Source organism: Pelophylax lessonae, assembly GCF_965119305.1.
Source record: "Pelophylax lessonae genome assembly, chromosome: 4".
NCBI classification, from domain to species: domain Eukaryota; kingdom Metazoa; phylum Chordata; class Amphibia; order Anura; family Ranidae; genus Pelophylax; species Pelophylax lessonae.
This window is the reverse complement of record NC_138771.1, coordinates 301,307,263-301,330,209: the sequence shown is the minus strand read 5'-3', so window position 1 is coordinate 301,330,209 and position 22,947 is coordinate 301,307,263. Positions and strand designations below refer to the sequence as shown.

The 22,947-nt window shown below is 40.7% G+C and overlaps 1 protein-coding gene across 1 annotated transcript in view; it reads right to left on the bottom strand.

Moving 5' to 3' along the window:
- The window catches only part of NT5DC3 (5'-nucleotidase domain containing 3), a 78,981-nt gene that overhangs the window by 18,985 nt on the left and 37,049 nt on the right, over positions 1-22,947 (bottom strand). Inside the window, exons 5-9 of the mRNA XM_082252690.1 lie at positions 18,010-18,100; positions 16,374-16,511; positions 14,367-14,427; positions 1,189-1,291; positions 656-757 (exon numbers count right to left, since the gene is read on the bottom strand). Coding sequence (XP_082108816.1) covers positions 656-757; positions 1,189-1,291; positions 14,367-14,427; positions 16,374-16,511; positions 18,010-18,100 — 495 coding nt within the window. The remainder of the gene's footprint in view (positions 1-655; positions 758-1,188; positions 1,292-14,366; positions 14,428-16,373; positions 16,512-18,009; positions 18,101-22,947) is intronic.

Genomic DNA, 22,947 nt, shown 5'->3' with positions numbered 1-22,947 from the left:
TCCTTTACATGAACCCTAAAAACTTAACCTAGCTCAGAAAAATGAATCCAGAACACTTAACCGAAACCTGAAGGGGAACCTTTAACTCCTTGAAGGCTAAGCCTCTTTCTGACACTTGTTGCTTACAAGTTAAAATCAGTATTTTATTGCTAGAAAATTACTTCGAACCCCCAAACATTATATATTTTTTAGCAGAGACCCTACAGAATAAAATGGCAATTGTTGCAATATTGATCATCCGATCCTCCAGACGGATGGAAAATAGGGTTTCCATCCGTCTGGATTTCACGGACCACGTCAGATCGAAAGCAGCGGGAGTCAGCGGACATGTCACCACTGACATCCACTGTGCCATAAAAAAGGTACATGGAGCATTTGATCAGGTCAGGCTGAAGAACTGACAGGCGGACATTATCAGAAAGCCAGTGTGAAACAGGCTACGATATTGCACATTAAAAAACCTACAACCACTTATGGGACTGTCTACTGCCTATGGAGCATAAAAATATTAGATTTGCCTCAATTGTAAGTTTTGCTTGCAATTTTCAGGCCACTTACAACAATACTTTTAAGTAGGACAGCTGCATAAGGCAAACATTTATTATGAGAAAATATTATGATCTGGAGTTACTGGGAACGACTCAGTAATATTTACCTCCTCTTGTCATTGAAAAAATTTGGTTTGTCAGCTTGAACTATAACAACATCAAAAAGATCTCTCCAATCTTTTCCAACAATGAAGTTCATTCCTTTGTCGCTGTTAAAAAAAAAAAGAAAATTCTGAATTTGAAATCATGGTAATTATTTGGCTAATAAGTCTTAAAAACATATAAAAGTAAACAGAATTGTCAGAACAGTAAAAGGAAAGAAATAAAAAAACAACCCCCACACACCCAAAATTGCATCATAAAATAAGTGGCAGTTGCTTACATGACAATTTTATACTGCGCTTGGAAATTTAAAATCAAATTTTTTTAAAAACTTGGACATTTAAGTCTTAAAAATCTAATTTTCATGAAAATATATACCTAATATAATGGAGTGTATAGAACAATCATCAGCTGTTAATGCAGAAATTCCTAAACAGGTAAATTCAACTACAGTATTTTGAAGATATTCCAAATGAACCGTCACACCTATTGTAAGCTTGGAAAATAAATTAAAAGTATACTGAAGCCTCGTACTTACACAAAGCTGCTGGGGCTATTCGTTATAAGGAACATCTTTTTGCCATGATTTGCCAGTTTTGCCAACACAGCTCGCGTTTTCTCCCCATAGCGAATGTACCTTTCTATAGAAAAATCAGTAAAAAAAAAAAAAAATATATTAATGGCTTCTATTTATTATTAGTCAGCAGAAGCCCATTTGGAAACAACTTTTCCAAAAATAGCAGCCAGCATCAGACATGGACCATAGTTAAGGGCCAAGTTCACCTTTAGAAAAAAAATAATAATAAATGCACGTTGTGCAGGTAAGAAAATGTGCATGTATTTTTTTATTGCAGAGCACTGCAATCAGCAGATGTGTACAGGCTTTGTGTTTGAAATCTGTAGGAAGTGTTAATGAACTACTACAGCACTCACCAGCACCCTTGCAGTTCACTGAGAACTACAAGTTGTCTGCCGCAGTGGAAGATGGAACTTGTAGTTTGTTCATTCACAGATTGCTGTAGTTTGTTCATTCACAGATTGCTGTGAATGAATGACACAGCTGGGTGGGCAGATCTCTGCACAGCCGCTCTGTTTTCAAAAAAATTTGTGACAGCATGTTTGGGAAAAAAACAAAACCTGCTGTTGGGGGGGGGGGGGGGGGGATTAGGAGGGGGCAAGGATGGGTGTGAGTGCATAGTAACATAGTAAATATGGGTATAACATGTTACTAAAATGTGAAGTTGGCCATTAAAATAAAAAAAAAAAAAAGTTATAGGAAATGCTATATATTAGAAGAAGAAAAGGTGGCATAAGATTCATTTTGTGAAGGAATTGTAACTTTAGATGCCCAAAATAATAGTACAAAATAATGTTTTGCTGTGGAATGTTAGCATTACTAAATTAGGTTTTACACTGTGGTAAAAACAAAAAACACACATGAAATAAAGCAAATAACGATCTAAAAGTTACTAAACAATACAAAAGCAAAAATTACTGCGCTAACTGAAAAAGTGTAAAAGCGGCTGACACCAATCACTAGACAATAAAGTGATGAACAATGCAAAAAGAAAAACAAATGTGCAGCGCTAATAGTAATGATTAGAGTCCAACAAAAATTGAAAATGTCCCATGTGAAAATCTCATATGAATGGTGATGATGGAAAAAAATCCAAATTGCAAATAAAGACTAATTGTGCAGCAAATCCCAACACCAGTGAAGATAAAAGTGAATTGCGCTCACCAGATGGATGGGACCCCAATACCATATAGTATGGGGGTCAAACAAGCTTGAGAGAGTAAGGATGTGTCCCAGCAGGATTCACCGACCTCGATGGATGATGTATGGACCCTTGACAGGTATGATCAATCAGAATCTCCACTGAAAGCTGCAATGCAAACAGCATAGGTTGTAACCACACACTGGCATCTGAAGACATGCACTCGGACCAGGTACAGCCACCAAGACTCCACTAAGTGAGCGCAATTCACTTTTATCTTCACTGGTGTTGGGATTTGCTGCACAATTAGTCTTTATTTGCAATTTGGATTTTTTTCCATCATCACCATTCATATGAGATTTTCACATGGGACATTTTCAATTTTTGCTGGACTCTAATCATTACTATTAGCGCTGCACATTTGTTTTTCTTATTTAAAAGTTACTAAAAGTGCACAAAAAAAATTTATTTGATTGATTACATAAAAATAAGATTTTTGTAAGATCTTACTGTAAAAAGACACACCCTTATCTCCATGAGCTGAGTGGGTTTATGCTCCTCCCATCATGAGTAGTCTAGGCAGGAAAATTTGAACACACACCCAGGGAGCTATCCCTCCAGGCATAAACCCCCACTGCACAACCCAGCACATCAGTTTAGTTTAAAAGCAGTGAAGACAACAGAACCAACCTCAAACAAACAGAGGGGCAGGTGCTGCATCTGTCGATGGACATCAGAGAAAAAGATTTTAAGGTAAGATCTTACAAAAATCTTATTTTTTCTATCATTCATCGACAGACGCAGCCTCGTCTTCATGAGACGTCCCAAAGCAATATAGGCATGAGGGGGTGGGAAAACACAACCAGACAGTAATGTCAACTCCAAAAAGCTAAAAAGGTAGCCAACATGGAGATCAACCAAACAACAGGAGCTCACCCAGATAAAAAGACCCCGAAGAGAAGTACAAACAAACATTCTCTTATGAAACAGCAGCCTGCAAAACCTTGCGGCCAAAAGAGGCATCCGAAGAAGCCAATAAATTCACCTTGTAAAATTGGTAAAGGTGTGCACCGACGACCAAGTCGCTGCCTTTCAAACTAGTACTACAGAGGCCTGATGCGAAAAGCCCAAGAGGCACTCAGCGCTCTAGTAGTATGTGCCTTCACAGGGAAAGGAGGAACCGGACCCTTTATCAAATAAGCCTGAACCAAATGGTCCCAGCGGACTCAGCCAAACCTTTGAGAGGACCATCCGGAAGGACAAAGAGTCCGACTTCCTGAAGGACTCAGTAACCGTCAGATAAACCCTTATCGCCCGAACAACATCAAGACAACTTCCTTGTGATGTTTAGTCTTAGGACATAAGGAAGGCAACACAATGTCTTCGTTCAGGAGAAAATCTGACACCACCTTAGGAAGAAAAGGACGGATTAGGTCAGAGGATCACCAAATAAGGTAAATGACAGGACAACGCTGGACAAGACTGCCAACTCAGACTCTGCATGCAGAAGCGATAGCCACTAGGAAGGCCACCTTCTGCGACAAAGAAAGCAGAGAAATCTCCCCAATATTCTCAAAAGGAGGCTTTTTAAAGAACAGACAAAACCAGATTAAGATCCCACGGCAGTAACGGGGATCTCCTCAGAGGAGCCAGATGACGCACCTCCTGAACGAAGGTGCGAATCAAACTTTGAGTAGCCAACGGACGTTGGAAGTAAATAGCCAAGGCCGAAACCTGGCCCTTGATAGTACCCAACACCATGCGCTGCTCAACCCCTTTTTGAATAAAGGTTAAAACCCTAGCTATAGAAAACAAGCGAGGGTGCACCTGTACGATGATAGATCTTCCTAGATGAAGACTTCCTGGCCTTCAAAAGGGTAGGAATCACCAAATCAGAAAGACCCTCAACAGCCATGCCGTTAAAGCCAGTGACTAACGCAGGATGGAAGATCGGTCCTTGAGATAGTAGATCTTCCCACAAAGGAAGACGCCATGGAGGATCCACAACCATTTTTACCAGCTCTGCGTACTAAGACCGCTGAGGCCAGTCTGGTGCCACCAGAACGCCTTCCATCGCCACCCTGCAAAGAAACCTTGGCAGGAGAATGAGCGGAGGGAAGGCAAAGATCAGGAGATCCTGACTCCAAGGAGCCACCAAAGCGTCTGTGGCCTCGGCCAGAGGATCCCGAGGCCTGGCGACAAACCTCTAAACTTTCCTGTTGAGGCGAGACGCAAACAGATCCATGTCTGGGGTCTCCCACCGGACACACAGGAGATGAAACACCTCTGGATGCTGGGACTACTCCCCCCAATCCAACACCTGCGACCTTAGGTAATCCCCTTGCCAATTCTCCACACCCGGGATGTGGACTGCGGAAAGAGCGAATTATTAAATAACCCGGTAAAAACAGTGCAAAAGGACTTCTGATGGTAATTAAAGCAAAAATAAAAGAAAACAGTACAGCCAAAAGCCAAGCTACTTGCATTTTTGTCCACTGTAGATTGGCTTTTGGCTATATGGTTTTCTTTTATTTTTGCTTTAATTACCATCAGAAGTCCTATTGCACTTACCGGGTTATTTAATAATTTTCTACTTTAGAATCCTATTTATTCTTTACATTATATATTTATCTATATAAAAAGGTCACTGTGCACTTTCAAACACCTGATTTTAGCTCTTCCCCCCCTATCAACTGGAGATCAAGCATCTGTGCATTCAGGAGTTTTCCTCTCTTCATTTGATTATTTATTTCACGAAAGATAATTTGGCTCACTCATCTTGTATCCAGTATTTAATTTTTAGACACCATTTTTCATCATTTATCTGATTAGCACAGCACTACCCATTCTTTATCATGTCTTAAAACAATGCCCACGGCTGAGACCCTAGCCATCAGGGGAGCAGCATCCATAGACATCACACAGGAAAACCAGAGCCTGGATCACCTGGTCCAACAGTTCCAGCTGTTCTGGAAGAACAGTCTTGGGGTCCAAAGACTCCCGCAAGCCCCTAATCCATTCCGTCACTGTCTGAGACTAGCACAGACACAAAAAACAGTCTCAAAACAGAACTCACCAGCACGTGAAGATGGCAGGAAAGGGATTCCACCCGCCTTTCCACTGGATCCATAAAAACTGGGGAATCCTCCACAGGCACAAGAGTAGATTTGTTTAATCTGGAAACAGGATGGTCCACTTTAGGTGGCAACGTCCAACGGTTGGAAACCTTTTTTAGCAAAAGGATACCGGTGTTTAAAGTGTTTTGGCACCACTAACACGTGCTTAATGCGCCATCGGTCATTCACAATATCGTGAAAGTGTCGGGACATTTCTGGGAGCCAAAAGCCACCCGCATCCCTGCCGGCATGGACTCAGCCAATTTTAAAGTATCCCACATTGAAATAATCAGGGCTTCCACCAAAGAGCGTTCCCGCGCTGCAGCTGAAGACAGATCCTCTTCGCCGCCTGACTGCGAGGACAGCGACCCCTCAGGAAGGAGAGTATCCAGGGCAACCACATCAGTCTCTGAATCAGAGGACACCTCCACATGGAGAAGGCAGCGTCCGTTTACAGCTATCAACCTTTTTAATGACTAAATCAACTTTAGTCGCCAGGCTTTCCAGTGCAGCTTAAATCGTGGCCAGCGACTGAGATCTGGACTGTCCGGGAGTTGCACAAAGCGTGAAATTCCAGTTGGGAACTCCATAGTGCAAATTGCAAAAAAACTACTGTAACTTTAAAGCGGAGTTCCACCCGAAATTTATACTTACCTCCATCTTCTCGCTCCCGGTCACCTGAAAAACAAATGGATAATCGCAATTTTTTTTTTATTTTCACTTACCTTTTAGAGAAAATATACTCACCTTACTTCCTTCTTCCTCCCCTCGGCGGCCACGGCGATTCGTCACTTCCTGGCTTTTGCAATGATTCCTGGGAGCTGAACGTCATCGCTCCCAGGAATCATTGCGCCTGCACCGGCCCCGACGTCAGTTCCGGGGCGCGCGCGTCATTCCCTTCTAAACAGCTTCTGGGCATGCCCAGAAGCTGTGGAGGGATGACGCGCGCGACCCGGAAGTGACGTCGGGGCCGGTGCAGTGCATCGTGGGACCGAAGGAGGAGGAAGAGGACCAAAGAGGATCGTGCTGGCTTCAAGCTGCCCACACCTGAGATGGCAGCGCTGGAGAAGACAATTTCAAGGTAAGTATTTCTCCTGAAAGGTAAGTGCAACCCGGGACAGATCAGAGGCTAGCCATTGTGGAATGTGCTAGCCCTGACTGTCCTGGGGTTTTTTTTGTAAAAAAATGTATAACCAGGGTGGAACTCCGCTTTAAGAACGCCGATCACAGTATCCACCACTGATCGCAGCGGTCTGCAGGGAGCCCCATTAAGCCAAACTGATAGCAGAAAGTGCAAGGATATGCCCGCAGGGACCCTCAATACTTTAACACCTCAGACACACAGCCTCCTGAATCTTCCACAGCATGGAGAGAAAAGCAGGAAGTGACCTCTGCGCAGCAGCAGGAAATGACCACATGGGAAGTGATGTCACCTGATAGGGATACACTGCCAAGTATAGCACCAGGGCTACACAGGATGGATGTCCATACAAAACAATAGGAAGCTGCAGGGAAAATGGCTGCCCCATACAAGTCTATGGGGAAAAAAAAATTCCATTGCCCACACCTAAGATGGCGGCGCCCACGGCGCACCATGAGGCTAGGAACCGACACATGAAGGCCTGAGGAACCACAATAGGGACCAGCAAGCCCAAGGTACCATGTAACCCCCCACCCCTGAGCACCAGAGCACTCCAGACACAGTCCCCGCAGGGACAGGGAAGGACACACAGACCGAGCAGACCAGGGGAATCTGAGAGGCACAAAGCCCATCATCCCCCAGGGAAGGGCCCACGTCCCCCCCAAGGCCAGCAGGGGCAAGGGGGGCACAGTTACTCACCATACCATGAACCGGGTGGGCTCGCTCCAGGCAGACTGCCTCCCACCTGAAGTGGGGGTACTGCCAGCCAAGGGGTATGCTGCGACTCAGGGTGTTCTAGGTCGTTGTGTCCCGGCGAGGCATCCGCTCGCAGGCTCGTCCCCCTCCGCACAAGGGGGCACCGTCGTGGCTAGGCCTAGGTCGGAACTATAACCTGCTCACTCTCATAGGCCAGACTGGGGGGACCATAAGGATCTAGATGATCCAGTACGAGGCCCCAGCCGGCATAGTTTCTTATAGATCACCAGGAAATTCTTCCCTCAACACTAACTAGCAAGTGAGTAAGAAAAATAAAAGAATAAAAAACAGATCGGAGTCCCAACAGGAAACCTAGGTCTACTCCTTCTCTAGGCAGAAAAACTGATGTGCTGGGTTGTGCAGTGGGGGTTTATGCCTAGAGGGACAGCCCCCTGGGAGTGTGTATTAAAATTTTCCTGCCTAGACTACTCCTGGGAGGAGCATAAACCCACTCAGCTCATGGAGAGGAGGCTGCGTCTGTCGATGGACGATAGAGAAATAGAGGCCTCTCTATAATATAAACTGTTCACTAAAGATTTTTCTCCTAAAAGCTAGTTACAAGCAAGGATAGAGATGGATGGATAAGAGAGATAGATAAATGGATAAGATAGGATATTCTGACTTAAAATGTGCAATTCTTTTTTTAAGAAAGCAACAAGAAGCTGCTGCTTTAGGTTTAATTGCCATTTTGGGGAAGCTAACCCTATTTGGAAATACAAGGGAGGCAAAAAAGCAGTGATACAGCATAAGGTGAAAGATGGTGGTAAAGCAACTCCAAGACATCTATGATAAACACTGAAGCACCTGTATTAGATGGTTTCTAAAGACAATGCAAATCCTGTAAGTAAGAACTGGCAGGTAATTATATATATATATATATATATATATATATATATATATATATATATATATATATATATATATATATACATATATATATATATATATATATACACATACATATATATATACATACACATACACACACTAATATATCATACATACATATATATTACATACATACATACACACACAGTATTTTGTTATATCTTTTCATGTGACACTGAAGAAATTACACTGTAGTGAATGTACAGATTGTATAACAGTGTAAATTTGCTGTCCCCTCAATATAACTCACACAGCCGTTAATGTCTAAACCACTGGCAACAATTGTGAGTACACCCCTAAGAGCAAATTGGGCCCAATTAGACATTTTCCCTCCCGGTGTCAAGTGACTCGTTAGTGTTACAAGGTCTAAGGTGTGAATGGAGAGCAGGTGTGGTAAATTTGGTGTTATCGCTCTCACTCTCATTGCTGAATGACAATTACTCAGTTATGAAACACTGTAGCCATAAGAAATTTCCGTCTTTTTCACACAACTAGAGCTTTCTTTTGATGGTATTTAATCATCACTGTTTTTTTTGTGTGCTATAAAAATAAAAAAATTAAAAAAAGACCAAAAAGTTTGTGTAAAAAAATGCATTTTTCTTAGTTTCGGTTTTAGAATTTTGCAAATTTAGTCATTTTTCTTCATAAAGTTATACTGCTACATATCTTTGGCAAAAAAAAATAACCACAATAAATAAACCTTTTTTGGTCTTTGTGAAGGTTATAGTCTACAAGTTATGGTGCCAATCATTGAAAATTGATCACACCTGATGTACTGACGGCCTCATTTCTTGAGACACTAACATCCTATAGGAAAGTACAAATACCTACCAAATTACCCCTTTTTGGAAAGTAGACATTCCAGGGTATTTAGTAAGAGGGATGGTGAGGTTTTTTTTTGTGTGCTATAAAAATGTAAAGTCCCGCTATCCCCATGCCCCCTTTTTCTACACATTAGGGATGGAGATGGTTTCTGTGATGCTTCAGATCATTTCCTATTTATTCTTTACACATGTCAATAGGGTGGAAGACACCCGACCCCTCCTTTTGATCTGTAGCATCTGGTTAACACACCCAATTTTGTACCTGATGCATATTAACGTATACCCACTTTATCGCTTTTTAACAAACCATACTTTGTATGATATTTTATAATTTTGTGTTTCATGCCGTCGGCCTTATAGGATTGAGATCACTGTGTGGTTGCCTGTTTCCGGGGCTGCAATGCTTGGTCTGCCGCCCTGTCCTCTGCTCCCTAGTTTTGGACGGAGGGCAGGGCTGTCACGCTGAGCATCGGCGTCATGTTAAGCTCAGCCTGTGATCCTTGGGTGGATCACCTGATTTGGGCTGGTATTCCATCTCTGATCGCTGGGGGTGTTTTATGTGGTGATTGGTTTCTAGCATTCAGCTGGATACCATGTTCACTCCTTCACCACACCTCTCTGCGATGGCCACATGGCGCTGGCGGTGATCCGCCCTGGCCCATGGGGATATATAGCTAGGGAGTTTCTGGACACTTTCCTTCCAGCTCTGACTGCACTAGGACTATCCCTGTAGCACGGTTGCTTCTTGTTTCACATCTTTGTTATTGGTAAGATTACCATCCTACTAGTTTTTACACTTCTATTTCATTTATGCTCTGCACCTGTTTTTTTCTTTTTTTTTCCTTTTCTTCCTTTGCTTCTGCTGGGTTACTTGCTGGTTTTCATTTATGCTGCACTTTGCACAGATATTTTCCACTTACTTTCTTTTGTCCTCTCACCTGCTTTTATCACATATAACACCAATATCTGAACGAGACTTGAAGAAATACGAACACATACATATTTAAATGTTATACCCCTGACTAGATTACTTGGTCACTGATGTGATGAAATCACTGGTTCCTTCATTTCTTCTGTGGGATTTTTGTCTCCCTCTCTCCTCCCCCCCCATCTGGACCATGTGGACCATCTGGCGTTTACCTGCCTCAGCCCCGGATCAGGCGTATACCCACACAAGTGCACCCAGCGACGGGAGATGATGCGATTTTTTTCTGCGACTTTTTGTGTTTTTAATATGCAAATATCAGAATCTCAGATTTTTGAAAACTTTTGAGGGACTTTATTGGTGTGTTTCCTTATCCTTATGTGATTTGTTGAATTCAAACTAGTCCTTATTTACAGAAAATGTACACCAAACTCCTGAAGAGTGGATGATAATCCCACGAAACGCGTAGAGCCATTAAATATGAAATATGAAGATTTATCAGGATATGGATTATGCATTACCTATAAAAGAGCCCTTGAGCCACTGGATGTATCCCTGCTATGTATTTGATGATATATATAAGCCGTTGTTTGATATTTTTATCTGCTATTATATATCTATTCATTAGGATTATATGCCTAGCAAAACAATTCCTTTATTATCTTTTACATGTCCATACCTGGATTGTCTGTATTTGTACTATGAATATGTAGATTTTATTTACGGACTATTGCTGCAGGATTTATTTTTACCGTGCAGCAAAAAATAAATGAATATATTGAAACTATTTTATTTCCATTTGGAGATTTGTAACAGCAACCTACCTCATTTAAAGTCCCGCTATCCCCATGCCCCCTTTTTGTACACAATATTAGGGATGGAGATGGTTGCTGTGATGCTTCAGATCATTTCCCATTTATTCTTTACACATAACTCACACAGCCGTTAATGCCTAAACCACTGGCAACAATTGTGAGTACACCCCTAAGAGAAAATTGGGCCCAATTAGACATTTTCCCTCCCCGGTGTCATGTGACTCGTTAGTGTTACAAGGTCTCAGGTGTGAATGGAGAGCAGGTGTGGTAAATTTGGTGTTATCGCTCTCACTCTCATTGTTGAATGACAATTACTCAGTCATGAAACACTGTAGCCATATGAAATTTCCGTCTTTTTTTTCACACAACTAGAGCTTTCTTTTGATGGTATTTAATCATCACTGTTTTTTTTGTGTGCTATAAAAATAAAAAATTAAAAAAGACCAAAAAGTTTGTGTAAAAAAATGCATTTTTCTTAGTTTCGGTTTTAGAATTTTGCAAATTTAGTCATTTTTCTTCATAAAGTTATACTGCTACATATCTTTGGCAAAAAAAAAATAACCACAATAAACCTTTTTTGGTCTTTGTGAAAGTTATAGGCTACAAGTTATGGTGCCAATCATTGAAAATTGATCACACCTGATGTACTGACGGCCTCTCATTTCTTGAGACACTAACATCCTATAGAAAAGTACAAATACCTACCAAATTACCCCTTTTTGGAAAGTAGACATTCCAAGGTATTTAGTAAGAGGCATTGTGAGTTTTTTGAAGTTGTAATTTTTTCCCACAATTATTTGCAAATTGTTTTTTTTTTTTTTTTCACAAAAACTGTCATATTACAAAGTTATTTCTCACGCACTGTATAGGCATACTTGCAGCAACACCTCAAAATATTTTCTGCTACTCCTCCAGAGCATAGCAATACCACTTGTGTGAGACTTTTACACAGCCTGGCAACATACAGATGCTCAACATCCAGGCTTTCTAGGAGCATGCATTACACATATAATTTCCTGACAACCTATCACACATTTTAAGGCCCTGGAGCACCGGGACAATGGAACCCCCCCCCCATAAAATGACCCCATTTTGGAAAGCAAACACCCCAACACATAATCTAGGAGGCATTAAGAGTCTTTGAAACATGTAATTTTTTTTAAACAAGTTTTTGGAAAATGTGAAAAGAAAAAAAACGAAAATGCATTTTTTTTTTGTTTTACACAAAGTTGTTATATATATATATATATATATATATATATATATATATATATATATATATATATATATATATATATATATATATATTATACACACACACACACATACATACATACATACATACATACATACATACAGTGCCTTGCGAAAGTATTCGGCCCCCCTTGCAACCTTTTGCCACATTTCAGGCTTCAAACAAAGATATAAAACTCATTTTTTGTGAAGAATCAACAACAAGTGGGACACAATCATGAAGTGGAACGAAATTTATTGGATATTTCAATCTTTGTTAAATAAAAAAAAATGAAAAATTGGGCGTGCAAAATTATTCAGCCCCTTTACTTTCAGTGTAGCAAACTCTCTCCAGAAGTTCAGTGAGGATCTCTGAATGATCCAATGTTGACCTAAATGACTAATGATGATAAATAGAATCCACCTGTGTGTAATCAAGTCTCCGTATATATGCACCTGCACTGTGATAGTCTCAAAAGGTCCGTTTAAAGCGCAGAGAGCATCATGAAGAACAAGGAACACACCAGGCAGGTCCGAGATACTGTTGGAGAAGTTTAAAGCCGAATTTGGATACAAAAAGATTTCCCAAGCTTTAAACATCCCAAGGAGCACTGTGCAAGCGATAATATTGAAATGGGAGTATCAGACCACTGCAAATCTACAAAGACCTGGCCATCCCTCTAAACTTTCAGCTCATACAAAGGAGAAGACTGATCAGAGATGCAGCCAAGAGGCCCATGATCACTCTGGAGGAACTGCAGAGATCTACAGCTGAGGTGGGAGACTCTGTCCATAGGACAACAATCAGTCGTAGACTGCACAAATCTGGCCTTTATGGAAAAGTGGCAAGAAGAAAGCCATTTCTTAAAGATATCCATAAAAAGTGTAGTTTAGTTTGCCACAAGCCACCTGGGAGACACACCAAACATGTGGAAGAAGGTGCTCTGGTCAGATGAAACCAAAAGCAAACTTTTTGGCAACAATGCAAAACGTTATGTTTGGCGTAAAAGCAACACAGCTCATCACCCTGAACACACCATGCCCACTGTCAAACATGGTGGTGGCAGCATCATGGTTTGGGCCTGCTTTTCTTTAGCAGGGACAGGGAAGATGGTTAAAATTGAAGGGAAGATGGATGGAGCCAAATACAGGACCATTCTGGAAGAAAACCTGATGGAGTCTGCAAAAGACCTGAGACTGGGACGGAGATTTGTCTTCCAACAAGACAATGATCCAAAACCTAAAAGCAAAATCTACAATGGAATGGTTCACAAACATATCCAGGTGTTAGAATGGCCAAGTCAAACTCCAGACCTAAATCCAATCGAGAATCTGTGGAAAGAACTGAAAACTGCTGTTCACAAACGCTCTCCATCCAACCTCACTGAGCTCGAGCTGTTTTGCAAGGAGGAATGGGCAAAAATTTCAATCTCACGATGTGCAAAACTAATAGAGACAGACCCCAAGCGACCTACAGCTGTAATCGCAGCAAAAGGTGGCGCTACAAAGTATTAACTTAAGGGGGCTGAATAATTTTGCACGCCCAATTTTTCAGTTTTTTATTTGTTAAAAAAGTTTGAAATATCCAATAAATTTCATTCCACCTCATGATTGTCTCCCACTTGTTGATTTTTCACAAAAAATTTACAGTTTTATATCTTTATGATTGAAGCCCGAAATGTGGCAAAAGGTTGCAACATTCAAGGGGGCTGAATACTTTCGCAAGGCACTATTATTTATATATATATATATATATATATATATATATATATATATATATATATATATATATATATATCTATATCTCATGGACATAGCAAAAATTACACCCAAAAAAAGTGATCAGTACAGGAGGTGAGGAGAGAACTAAATGGGACATGCGCCAGTTTGTTGACAGCTGATTGCGCCGTCATTAAACGGTAAAGGGCAGCTGTCATTGGCCCTTTACTACGATCCCTGATGCGCCAGGTCGCTTGAACCCGGCAAGCACTGACACTTTCGGGGATGCCCTTCCAGAATAAGGCAACCGCGCTGTAGCAGTTGGCAAGTGGTTAAACATCAATTCATTTTAATTGCCAGAATAAAATAGTTGTTCTGGCCAATAAAATGAATTAACGCCCAGGAGCTTGACGCCTGCAAAACCTCCTAAAAGCTTTAGACTTTTACAAGTGTCATTTATTTATTTTGTTTTTTTTGCAAAAACGCTGCTGGCTTCTAGGAGAGTTAAATGTCCTGCGTGCATAAGGCCTAAAAGAAAAAAGTAAAAGTAAAATGTTGCCATCAAAGAAAAAAGGTCTTACCAATGTCAGCCTCCACTGCTCTGTACATGAGCCCTTTCACATGGACATCTCTAATTGCATCCTAGTGAATGAATAAATAAAAATAAATATAGTGTCTACATGCAAAACAGGTTTGGTCATTTTAGGAAATTCAATATAGTTTAGGTAATCTTATACAACAATGTAGAAAACATTGAAAAAAACAAAAACACGTGGAAAGCATAAATGTAACACAGCAAAACTTAAACACACCAGATTCTTAGCAAATCATTTACTGCATTCAGACAGCCCATATAGTAATAACACAGTCAGGTACAGTATCTCACAAAAGTGAGTACACCCACCCCTCACAATTTAGTAATTATTTTTTTTTTTTATATCTTTCAAGTGACAACACTGCTTTACATTGTAGCAAAGTGTAATGTCTTCAGTGTTGTCACATGAAAAGATATAATAAAATATTACAAAAATGTGAGGGGTGTACTCACTTTTGTGATATACTGTACATGGAAGCACAAGTTAAACACCAACCATCCCCAATATGGAATATACAAAAGGATTTTATCAGACTTTGCTGCAAATTTCTAGCTGCATAGCTCATGTTCAAAATGAGATCAGGTCTTGCCAGAGTAGCTGCAGATTAGCGATTTTGCATTAACACGTGCTTAAGGTTTCTGCTGTATGAAATGCCGGAAAAGACAGATAAACTTGCGACGTGTAAATGTTAAAAACATAGCAAACCGATACTTGCTCGGGTGCAAAGAAAAATAAATGGTATTTTTCAGTTAGAAAGTTAGATATCTTTGCCATTACCAATATGATGATGCGGAACATTAAAGCGGAGTTCCACCCTATTTTACAACTTTGCACCTTCCGTTAGCTTAACACAACCTGAATTGGATAGTTATTTTTTTTTTTTTGTTTCACTTACCTTATTTTTTCTGAAAATTAACTTACCTTCCTTCCACTTCCTCCCTCTGCGGCCGCGCCCCCCGACGTAATTTCCTCCTTTGCATGGACTCCTGGGAGATAAGCGTCATCAGTCCCAGGAGTCAACGCGCCTGAACCAGTGTCACTCGTCACTTCCGGTTCAGGCGCACCATTCCCTGCTGAATATATTAGAACAGCTTCTGGGCATGCGCAGAACCAGCTGCAGGATGACGCGCCTGCACCAGAAGTGACGAGCAGGGCATTCTGGGACTCCGACATCACAGAAGAGGACACAAAGAGGGACGCTACGGCTTCAGCTGCCCACAATGCAGATGGCAGCGCTGGACAAGAAATTTTCAAGGTAAGTTTTTCTTCTTACAGGTAAGCTAAACAGGGGACAGTTCAGAGGCTATCGTTGAATAAATGCACTAGCCCTGACTGTCCTAGGGGTATTTTTAGTTTTAAAATTTATTTTAGGGTGGAACTCCGCTTTAAAGAAGAACTAAATGGTGAATACTTTCCTGTCCAATGGTCCCTCACCGATGCTGGCCTCCTCTTTGGCTGGCGGGGGATGAGGTCCCTCATGCACATGCACAGGACCTAGTCCTCCAGACACTCAGAGACTAACCAGTCGCTGTAAGCTGAAATGCGCATGCAAAGCTCAGTTCAGAGTGCCGGAAAAGTTAGCGAGCAGAAGGTAGGGGCATCATATTGCAGAAAAGAGTGCATGTCTCTTCTACAACAAACATTTTAAACACTGGCGGCTAACAAGCCATACAACGGGCATGCACAATTATTATCAAGACAAAAAAAAATGAAGCCCTTCAATACAACACAGAATTCTTGTCCATATTTTTGCCTTTATAAAACTAATCCTAGATTACATCGCTAAGTACATGTTCTATCCAAATAATTTTATCATGGGCATCCATGAAGTACTATCTCTGTTTCATAAAGAGAATAAAAAGGAATACCAATTTCTCTACAAGACCATTACTGTACTCTGCAACTCTCAAACTTGAAAACTCTGCAGTGACTTTTACCATTGACTGCATCTTGATGATCAGCCATCTTTACTTTCAAATTATGTACACATACCTTGACATCCTTATATAGGTGAACTGGTTCATAATCAATGTTGTTTTTTAAAAAGTAGTCATTGACACAGGAGAGAAGAGTCATCTCTGGCAATGAGAATATGTCCATGAATTGCTTCAACGTGTTGCCTTCAGAGCTCTGTAGAGTTAAAGAGAAAGGTGTAAATTTTACCCAATTTACTCTATATTTACCAAAACCATGAATCATCTTGGAAGAATGCTGAAAAGGGTAATCTTTGCACTGGTATTTATTAGGATTGGTTGTAATACAACCAAAGTAAACAATTTAAGAATTGCTTGATACAAGGTGCAGTGACTGTTTAAATTGTTACTAAACCCACAACAGTAAAAGCAGTCTGTATATGCAGAAAAGCGTACTTGTTATACTCACTGTGGGACCGAAGGGGTTAATCCTCCACATTGTGTAAAAATGTCTTCTCTAATTCTCCCCTTTTTTTATTGTCCCCAATCCATCTCCTGATAAAACCGAGTATTGGGGGGCACTCTGCACATGCTCAGTTTGGTGTGTATGGCCAGAGTTTTCTTTTGGGAGGGTGCATGTGATCAGCACAGGGCCAATCAGCACTGTCCAGACAAAGGGTCAGGGGACCTGCAGCCTTATAAGACAGTCAGAGGAGAATGAATACTCCTCCTACAAGCTTTAACCAGACACTTATAGAAGTCACAAGACTGCTATATAATGCTGATGAGAAAAGATATTTAGGAGTTTAGATTTAGTAAAATAACTAACTGCATTTCCATGTTCGGTGTACTGTGGAAGACCAGATATAGTGAATGCAGGCTCCTGGGTATATTAACACATTAAGCAGCATACTTTTCAAACCCTTTTACTAAAATGCATCTCAGCATGCGGATACAAAATCAACTAACACCAGTGGTAACTTTTGATCTCTGTAAATGCCAGCCTCTTTAACAACCTAAACATAAGTAATTACATACCATGTAAAGAGAAGCCTAGAACTCCACCATCTGGCTGGTATAAAAAATAAATAAAAATAAAAACCACAACACAATATTCATATCCTTTATATCATATTTACTGTGGTTAGGATTTTTTTTCAGTCAGGTAAAGTATAAAAGGCATTTTTTTTTTTTTTTTTTTTTTTTTTTTTTTTAATTTTGGTTGAGAGAATGGAGGAGAGGTATTAGAATACCTGCCTGGTTTTTATTGCTCTTCATCTGTCCTGTTCACTGTTATCAGCACAAAAGGGAAAGAAAATCCCGAAATTTTGGATTGTTACCAGAACAGGAATGGAGAGGAAAATCTTTCAATGGGGACACTAGTTTTCCTAACCCTGGGGACAACAAAAAATTCCCTCAATTTGGAGAGATTTCCCACTTCCTGTCTTGGTTTTAGAGACAGGAAGTGAAGGGAAATCTCCCCAATGGGACACAGATGCCCCAAAAAAAGACAGGGGGTTATAACCCTCTAACCATCCCTTAAAAAACCAACCACACAACACATTTTGCTTTTATCTCTTTTTTAAAATTACTGGAAATATGTAAAAAACCACTGTGCTAGTCATAAAAAAAATAGCCAACAGAAAACAAAAATAATTAATCCTACAGCATAAAAAACACAGACACAGAATATCAAGCCATTATTGTAGTGTTACCTTTCCATAGAAATCGCTCATATGCTCCAATGGTACATGGGAACCTTGGTACATTTCAATGACTTCTGAATCTTGCACAACATCAAATCCTCTGTAAGAGAGTCAAGGTTTCAACGCTAGATTTAAATGAGGTCTCCTCACATCTTCCCCAATCAGGACATGTATGACTTGTATGCATTGTGATACCCTATGGTATTCCCCTTCACTTCTCCCCCAGCAGCTACACAACGGATTATATAGGAAGAACAGGGAGGAGTGGAGCCAGCACAGACAGTAAGTAGACACTTCCAGAAAAAGAGGTGGCTATGCCATGCAAGGAGGGAGGGAGTTATACTAGGGAATGGACTAGGCACATTTTTCTAATAAGTTTAAAAAGTACATTGCAAATAAATAGAAAATATTTTATTGGAAAAAAAAAAAAAAAAAAACCAAAACATGTTCTCTGTGCTTTTACCTGAAATATTTAAAGTTTGTGATGTTGGCCTCTTTAAATGCTCTGGAGGCAAATCACAATAGTATAGCATGACCGTTTGCCTAAAATTTTGATTTGTAGCTATTATATACTGAAAATAAATGGCCGTTATGCTTGAAGAACTGAGCCTATGACAGCAGCCATTTCTAACATGTCTGTGTATTTGTAGGACAAATACTAGCTGCACTCCACTCTAAATTAAAAAGCTGCAGTCCACACCCTTAATTTGTTTACATGAGGATTATGACGCCCTACAAAAGGGTGATCATAAAAATCTGGTATACCAAAGAGCTCCAAAAGCAACATAAAATGGCATAAAAAGGCTTTCTGATATTTCCAATAAGCAGGTCAGCTACTCAATGAAGAGCTCTGCTCTCAAAATCCATAGCAATTATATAAACCCCTCTGCCAACCTGCAAATGATACTCACTTGGAATAAAACGGCATGAAAATACAAAAACAGAAAGAGAAGCAACCCCAATAGTGTAATATTGCAAGGCAAAACTTTATTAAAAAATTACACACTTATGTAGTAACGGTAATAAACAGCGCTGTAAAGAGACGAATTCCAGTGGCTGGCATACGTGGTGACTTACGTGCATCCTAGCTCTGTCCAACACATTTCATCATACCCCTGATGATGTCACATACACTATATTAGCAAAAGTTTTGGGATGCCGGCCATTACATGAACTTTAATGGTACCCCAGTCTTAGTCCGTAGGGTTCAATATTGAGTTTGCCCATCATTTGCAGCTACAGTTCGGTCAATATATATTTACACAGGCACCAATTTTAGTTTTTTTCCAGGTATTTACCAAAGCATATTTAAAGCTATTGTTATATAATGGATAAAGGGACTGAAAGTGCACACTCTCAGGTTTAATTTGAGGGTATGTACATCCAAATCAGAGGAAGGGTTTAGGAATTACAGCTCTTAAGAATGGACATCCCACCTTTTTCAAGGGACGAAAAGGAATTGGACAATTTAATCAAAATCGGTTTCATGGCCAGGTGTGGGCTACTCCTTTGTTATTTCTTTATCAATTAAGCAGGTAAAAGGTCTGGAGTGGATTCTAAAGTGTGGTATTTGCATTTGGAATCTATTGCTGTGAGCCTAGATCATGCGTTCCAAGGAGCAGTCCATGCAGGTGAAATAGGCCCTTGCAAGGCTTTGAAAACTAAACCAATCCATCAGAGAGATAGCAGCAACATTAGCAGTGGCCAAATCAACAGTTTGGTACATTCTGAGGAAAGAAGAATCCACTGGTGAGCTCAGCAGCATAAAAAGGCCTTGACATCCACGGAAGACAACAGTGGTGGATGATCGCAGGATCCTTTCTATGGTAAAGAAAAACCCATTCACAAGTGAAGGACACTTTCTAAGAGGTGGGCGTATCATTATCAAAGTCTACAAATCAAGAGAAGACTTCATGAGAGCAAATATAGAGGGTTCACCACAAGGTGCAAACTATTCATAAGAAAAACAACAGTTGCTGTAGAATGAATTCATTAAACAAGCAATAGCAGCGCTTAAAAGTCTGTGCATCTAAACAAATGTCACAAAGAATTCACACAAGTAAACTGTTCATAAGCCTGAAGAATAGAAAAGCCAGATTAGACTTTGTCAAGAAACCTCTTAACCACTTAAGCCCCGGAAGATTTTACCCCCTTCCTGACCAGGGCCTATTTTGCGATTCGGCACTGCGTGACTTTAACGGACAATTGCGCGGTCGTGCGACGCTGTACCTAAACGAATTTGACGTCCTTTTTTTCCCACAAACAGAGCGTTCTTTTGGTGGTATTTGATCACCTGTGCGATTTTTTGATCATACGCTATAAACAAAAAAAAAGAGCGTCAATTTTGCAAAAATAACAATATTTTTCACATTTTTTTTATATGAAATTCCCCCCAAAAAAATGCATTTTCGGCCAATTTGTTTTATGCTACATATGTTTGGTAAAAAAAAAAAAAAAAAAAAAAAAAAAAAAAAAAAATGGCAAAAAGCGTATTTTGATTGGTATGCTCAAAAGTTATCGCGTTTACTAACAAAAGGGAAAGATTTTTGTCATTTTTGTTGGTTTTTTTTTTTTTAACGCGTAATGGCGGCGATCTGCAATTTTTTTTGCGGTACTGCGACATTGCGGCGGACAGATCGGACCCTTGACTGACATTTTTGACACTTTTGGGGTTACCAGTGACATTTCTACAGTAATCAGTGCTATACATATGCACGGTTACTGTAAAATTACACTGGCAGTGAAGGGGTTAACTTTTTTTGAGAGGGAGGGGTGGTGTGTGTCCCTAGGGGCGTGATTCTTACTGTGATTGGCTGTGGCTTGAGGTGTAGGAACAGTGATCAACGGTCCTACATAGTAGAACCATATGATCACTGTTTCTACACAGGGGAGAATGACAGGTGGCTTGTTTACATCAGCCGCCTGCCTTTCTCCCTCTGCACCGACGATCGCCGAGTCACACGCGCGGGGGGGGTCCGTGGGGGCGCACGCGCTCCCTAGACCCTCACAGGCTAGCGACGTAGTACTAGTGCGGCGGTCGGCAAGCGGTTAAAAAAAAATGTCAGACCAGTTCTGGAAAAGCATTCTTTGGATGGATGAAACTAATATTAATCTGTACCAGAATGACAGGAAGAAAAAAAAGTGTGGAGAAGGCATCGAATAGATCCAAAGCACACAGCATCGTCTGTAAACCATGGAGAAGGCAGTGTGATGGCATGGGTATGCATGGCTTCCAGTGGCACTGGGTCATTGGGGTTTTTTGATTATGTGACAGAAGACAGAAGCAGCCGGATGAATTGTGCAGTGTTTAGAGATACTGTCAGCCCGGATTCAGCCAAATGCAGAAAAGTTGATTGGATGGCACTTCACAGTACAGATGTACAGTGATCCAAAACACACTTTGGAGCTTTTGAAGGAAAAGTGGAATATTCTGCAATGGCCGAGTCAATCAACTAATCTCGCCCCCATTTGAACATGCATTTCACTTGCTAAAAGGCAAAAAAGGCAGAAAGACCCACAAACAAAGAAAAAAAACTGAAGACAGCAGCAGTTAGAGCCTTGCAAAGCATCAGAAAGGAGAAAACCCAGTCTTTGGTAACCTTGATGGGTTCCAGACCTCAGGCAATCATTTCCAGTAAAGGATTATCAACAAAATATTAAAAATAAACATTTATGATTATTTTCATTTGTCCAATTACATTTGAGCCTCTAAAAATGGGGGGGGGGGGCTGTGTATAAAAATGGTTGCAGTTCCCAAAATTTGTACTTGATATTTATGTTCAAACCCTTGAATTAAAAGCTGAAAGTCTGCAATTCAAATTAATTTGGATGGTTAGGTTTTTATTTTATTCTGGTGGCATACAGAGCCAAAAGTAGGAATGTTGTGCCTGTGCCCGAATATATATGGACCCAACTGTATAACCGCTTCAACTCTTCTGGGAAGGCTGTCCACAAGGTTTAGGGGGGTGTCTGTCTATGGGAATGTTTGACCATTCTTCCAGAAGCGCATTTGTGAGGTCAGGCACTGATGTGGATGAGAAGGCCTGGCTCAGAGTCACGGCTCTATTTCATGGCAAAGGTATTCTATTGGGTTGAGGTCAGGACTTGGCAGGTCAGTCAAGTCCCTCCATCCCAAACTCACTCATCCATGGCTTTGTGCACTGGTCCAAATCATTTGGTGGAAGGGGGATTATGATTTAAGGTTGTTCTTCAGGTGTTGGCCCTTTAGTTCCAGTAAAGGGAACTCTTAAGGCGTCAGCATACCAAGACATTTTGGACGATTTCATGCTCTCAACATCGTGGGAACAGTTTTGGGATGCCCCCTTCCTTTTCCGACATGACTGAGCACCAGTGCACAAAGCATGGACGTCACAAGTGTGAATTCCTATAGACACACTCTTAAGCCTTGTGGACAACCTTCCCAGAAGAGTTGAAGCGGTTATAGTTGCAAAGAGTGGGCCAACCCATTATTGAACCATATGGACCAAGACTCGGATTCCATTAAAGTTCATGTGTCTGTAAAGGCAAGTGTCCCAATACTTTTGGCAATATAGTGTATTACATTATATTTTTATTAGCATGGATTCATTGTATTCATACATTTTTCTTTACTTATACACATATCTGCTTAGGGCCACACTTCTTGAGCCTTTGATTTGGTTTCTTAGAACCTAAGCACAGATGTTCCTTTTTTTACATTTAAGTGTTTGTTTATAAAAAAAAAAAAAAAAATGAAGTCATACTCCTGAGCCACACTATGTGCATTGACATACACAGAGCAGGGCTCGTCCTCATTCTCTCCTCACTGGCTAATGAGAGATAGCGAGAGAGACCCAGAAGAGCCACTGCTCTATTGCACAGCGCTGGATCTATATGGGGCTCAGGTAAGTATAAGGGCCCATTTACACTAGGAACTGCTGTGTGGTTGTGTTCTGTGCAGTTATTTTA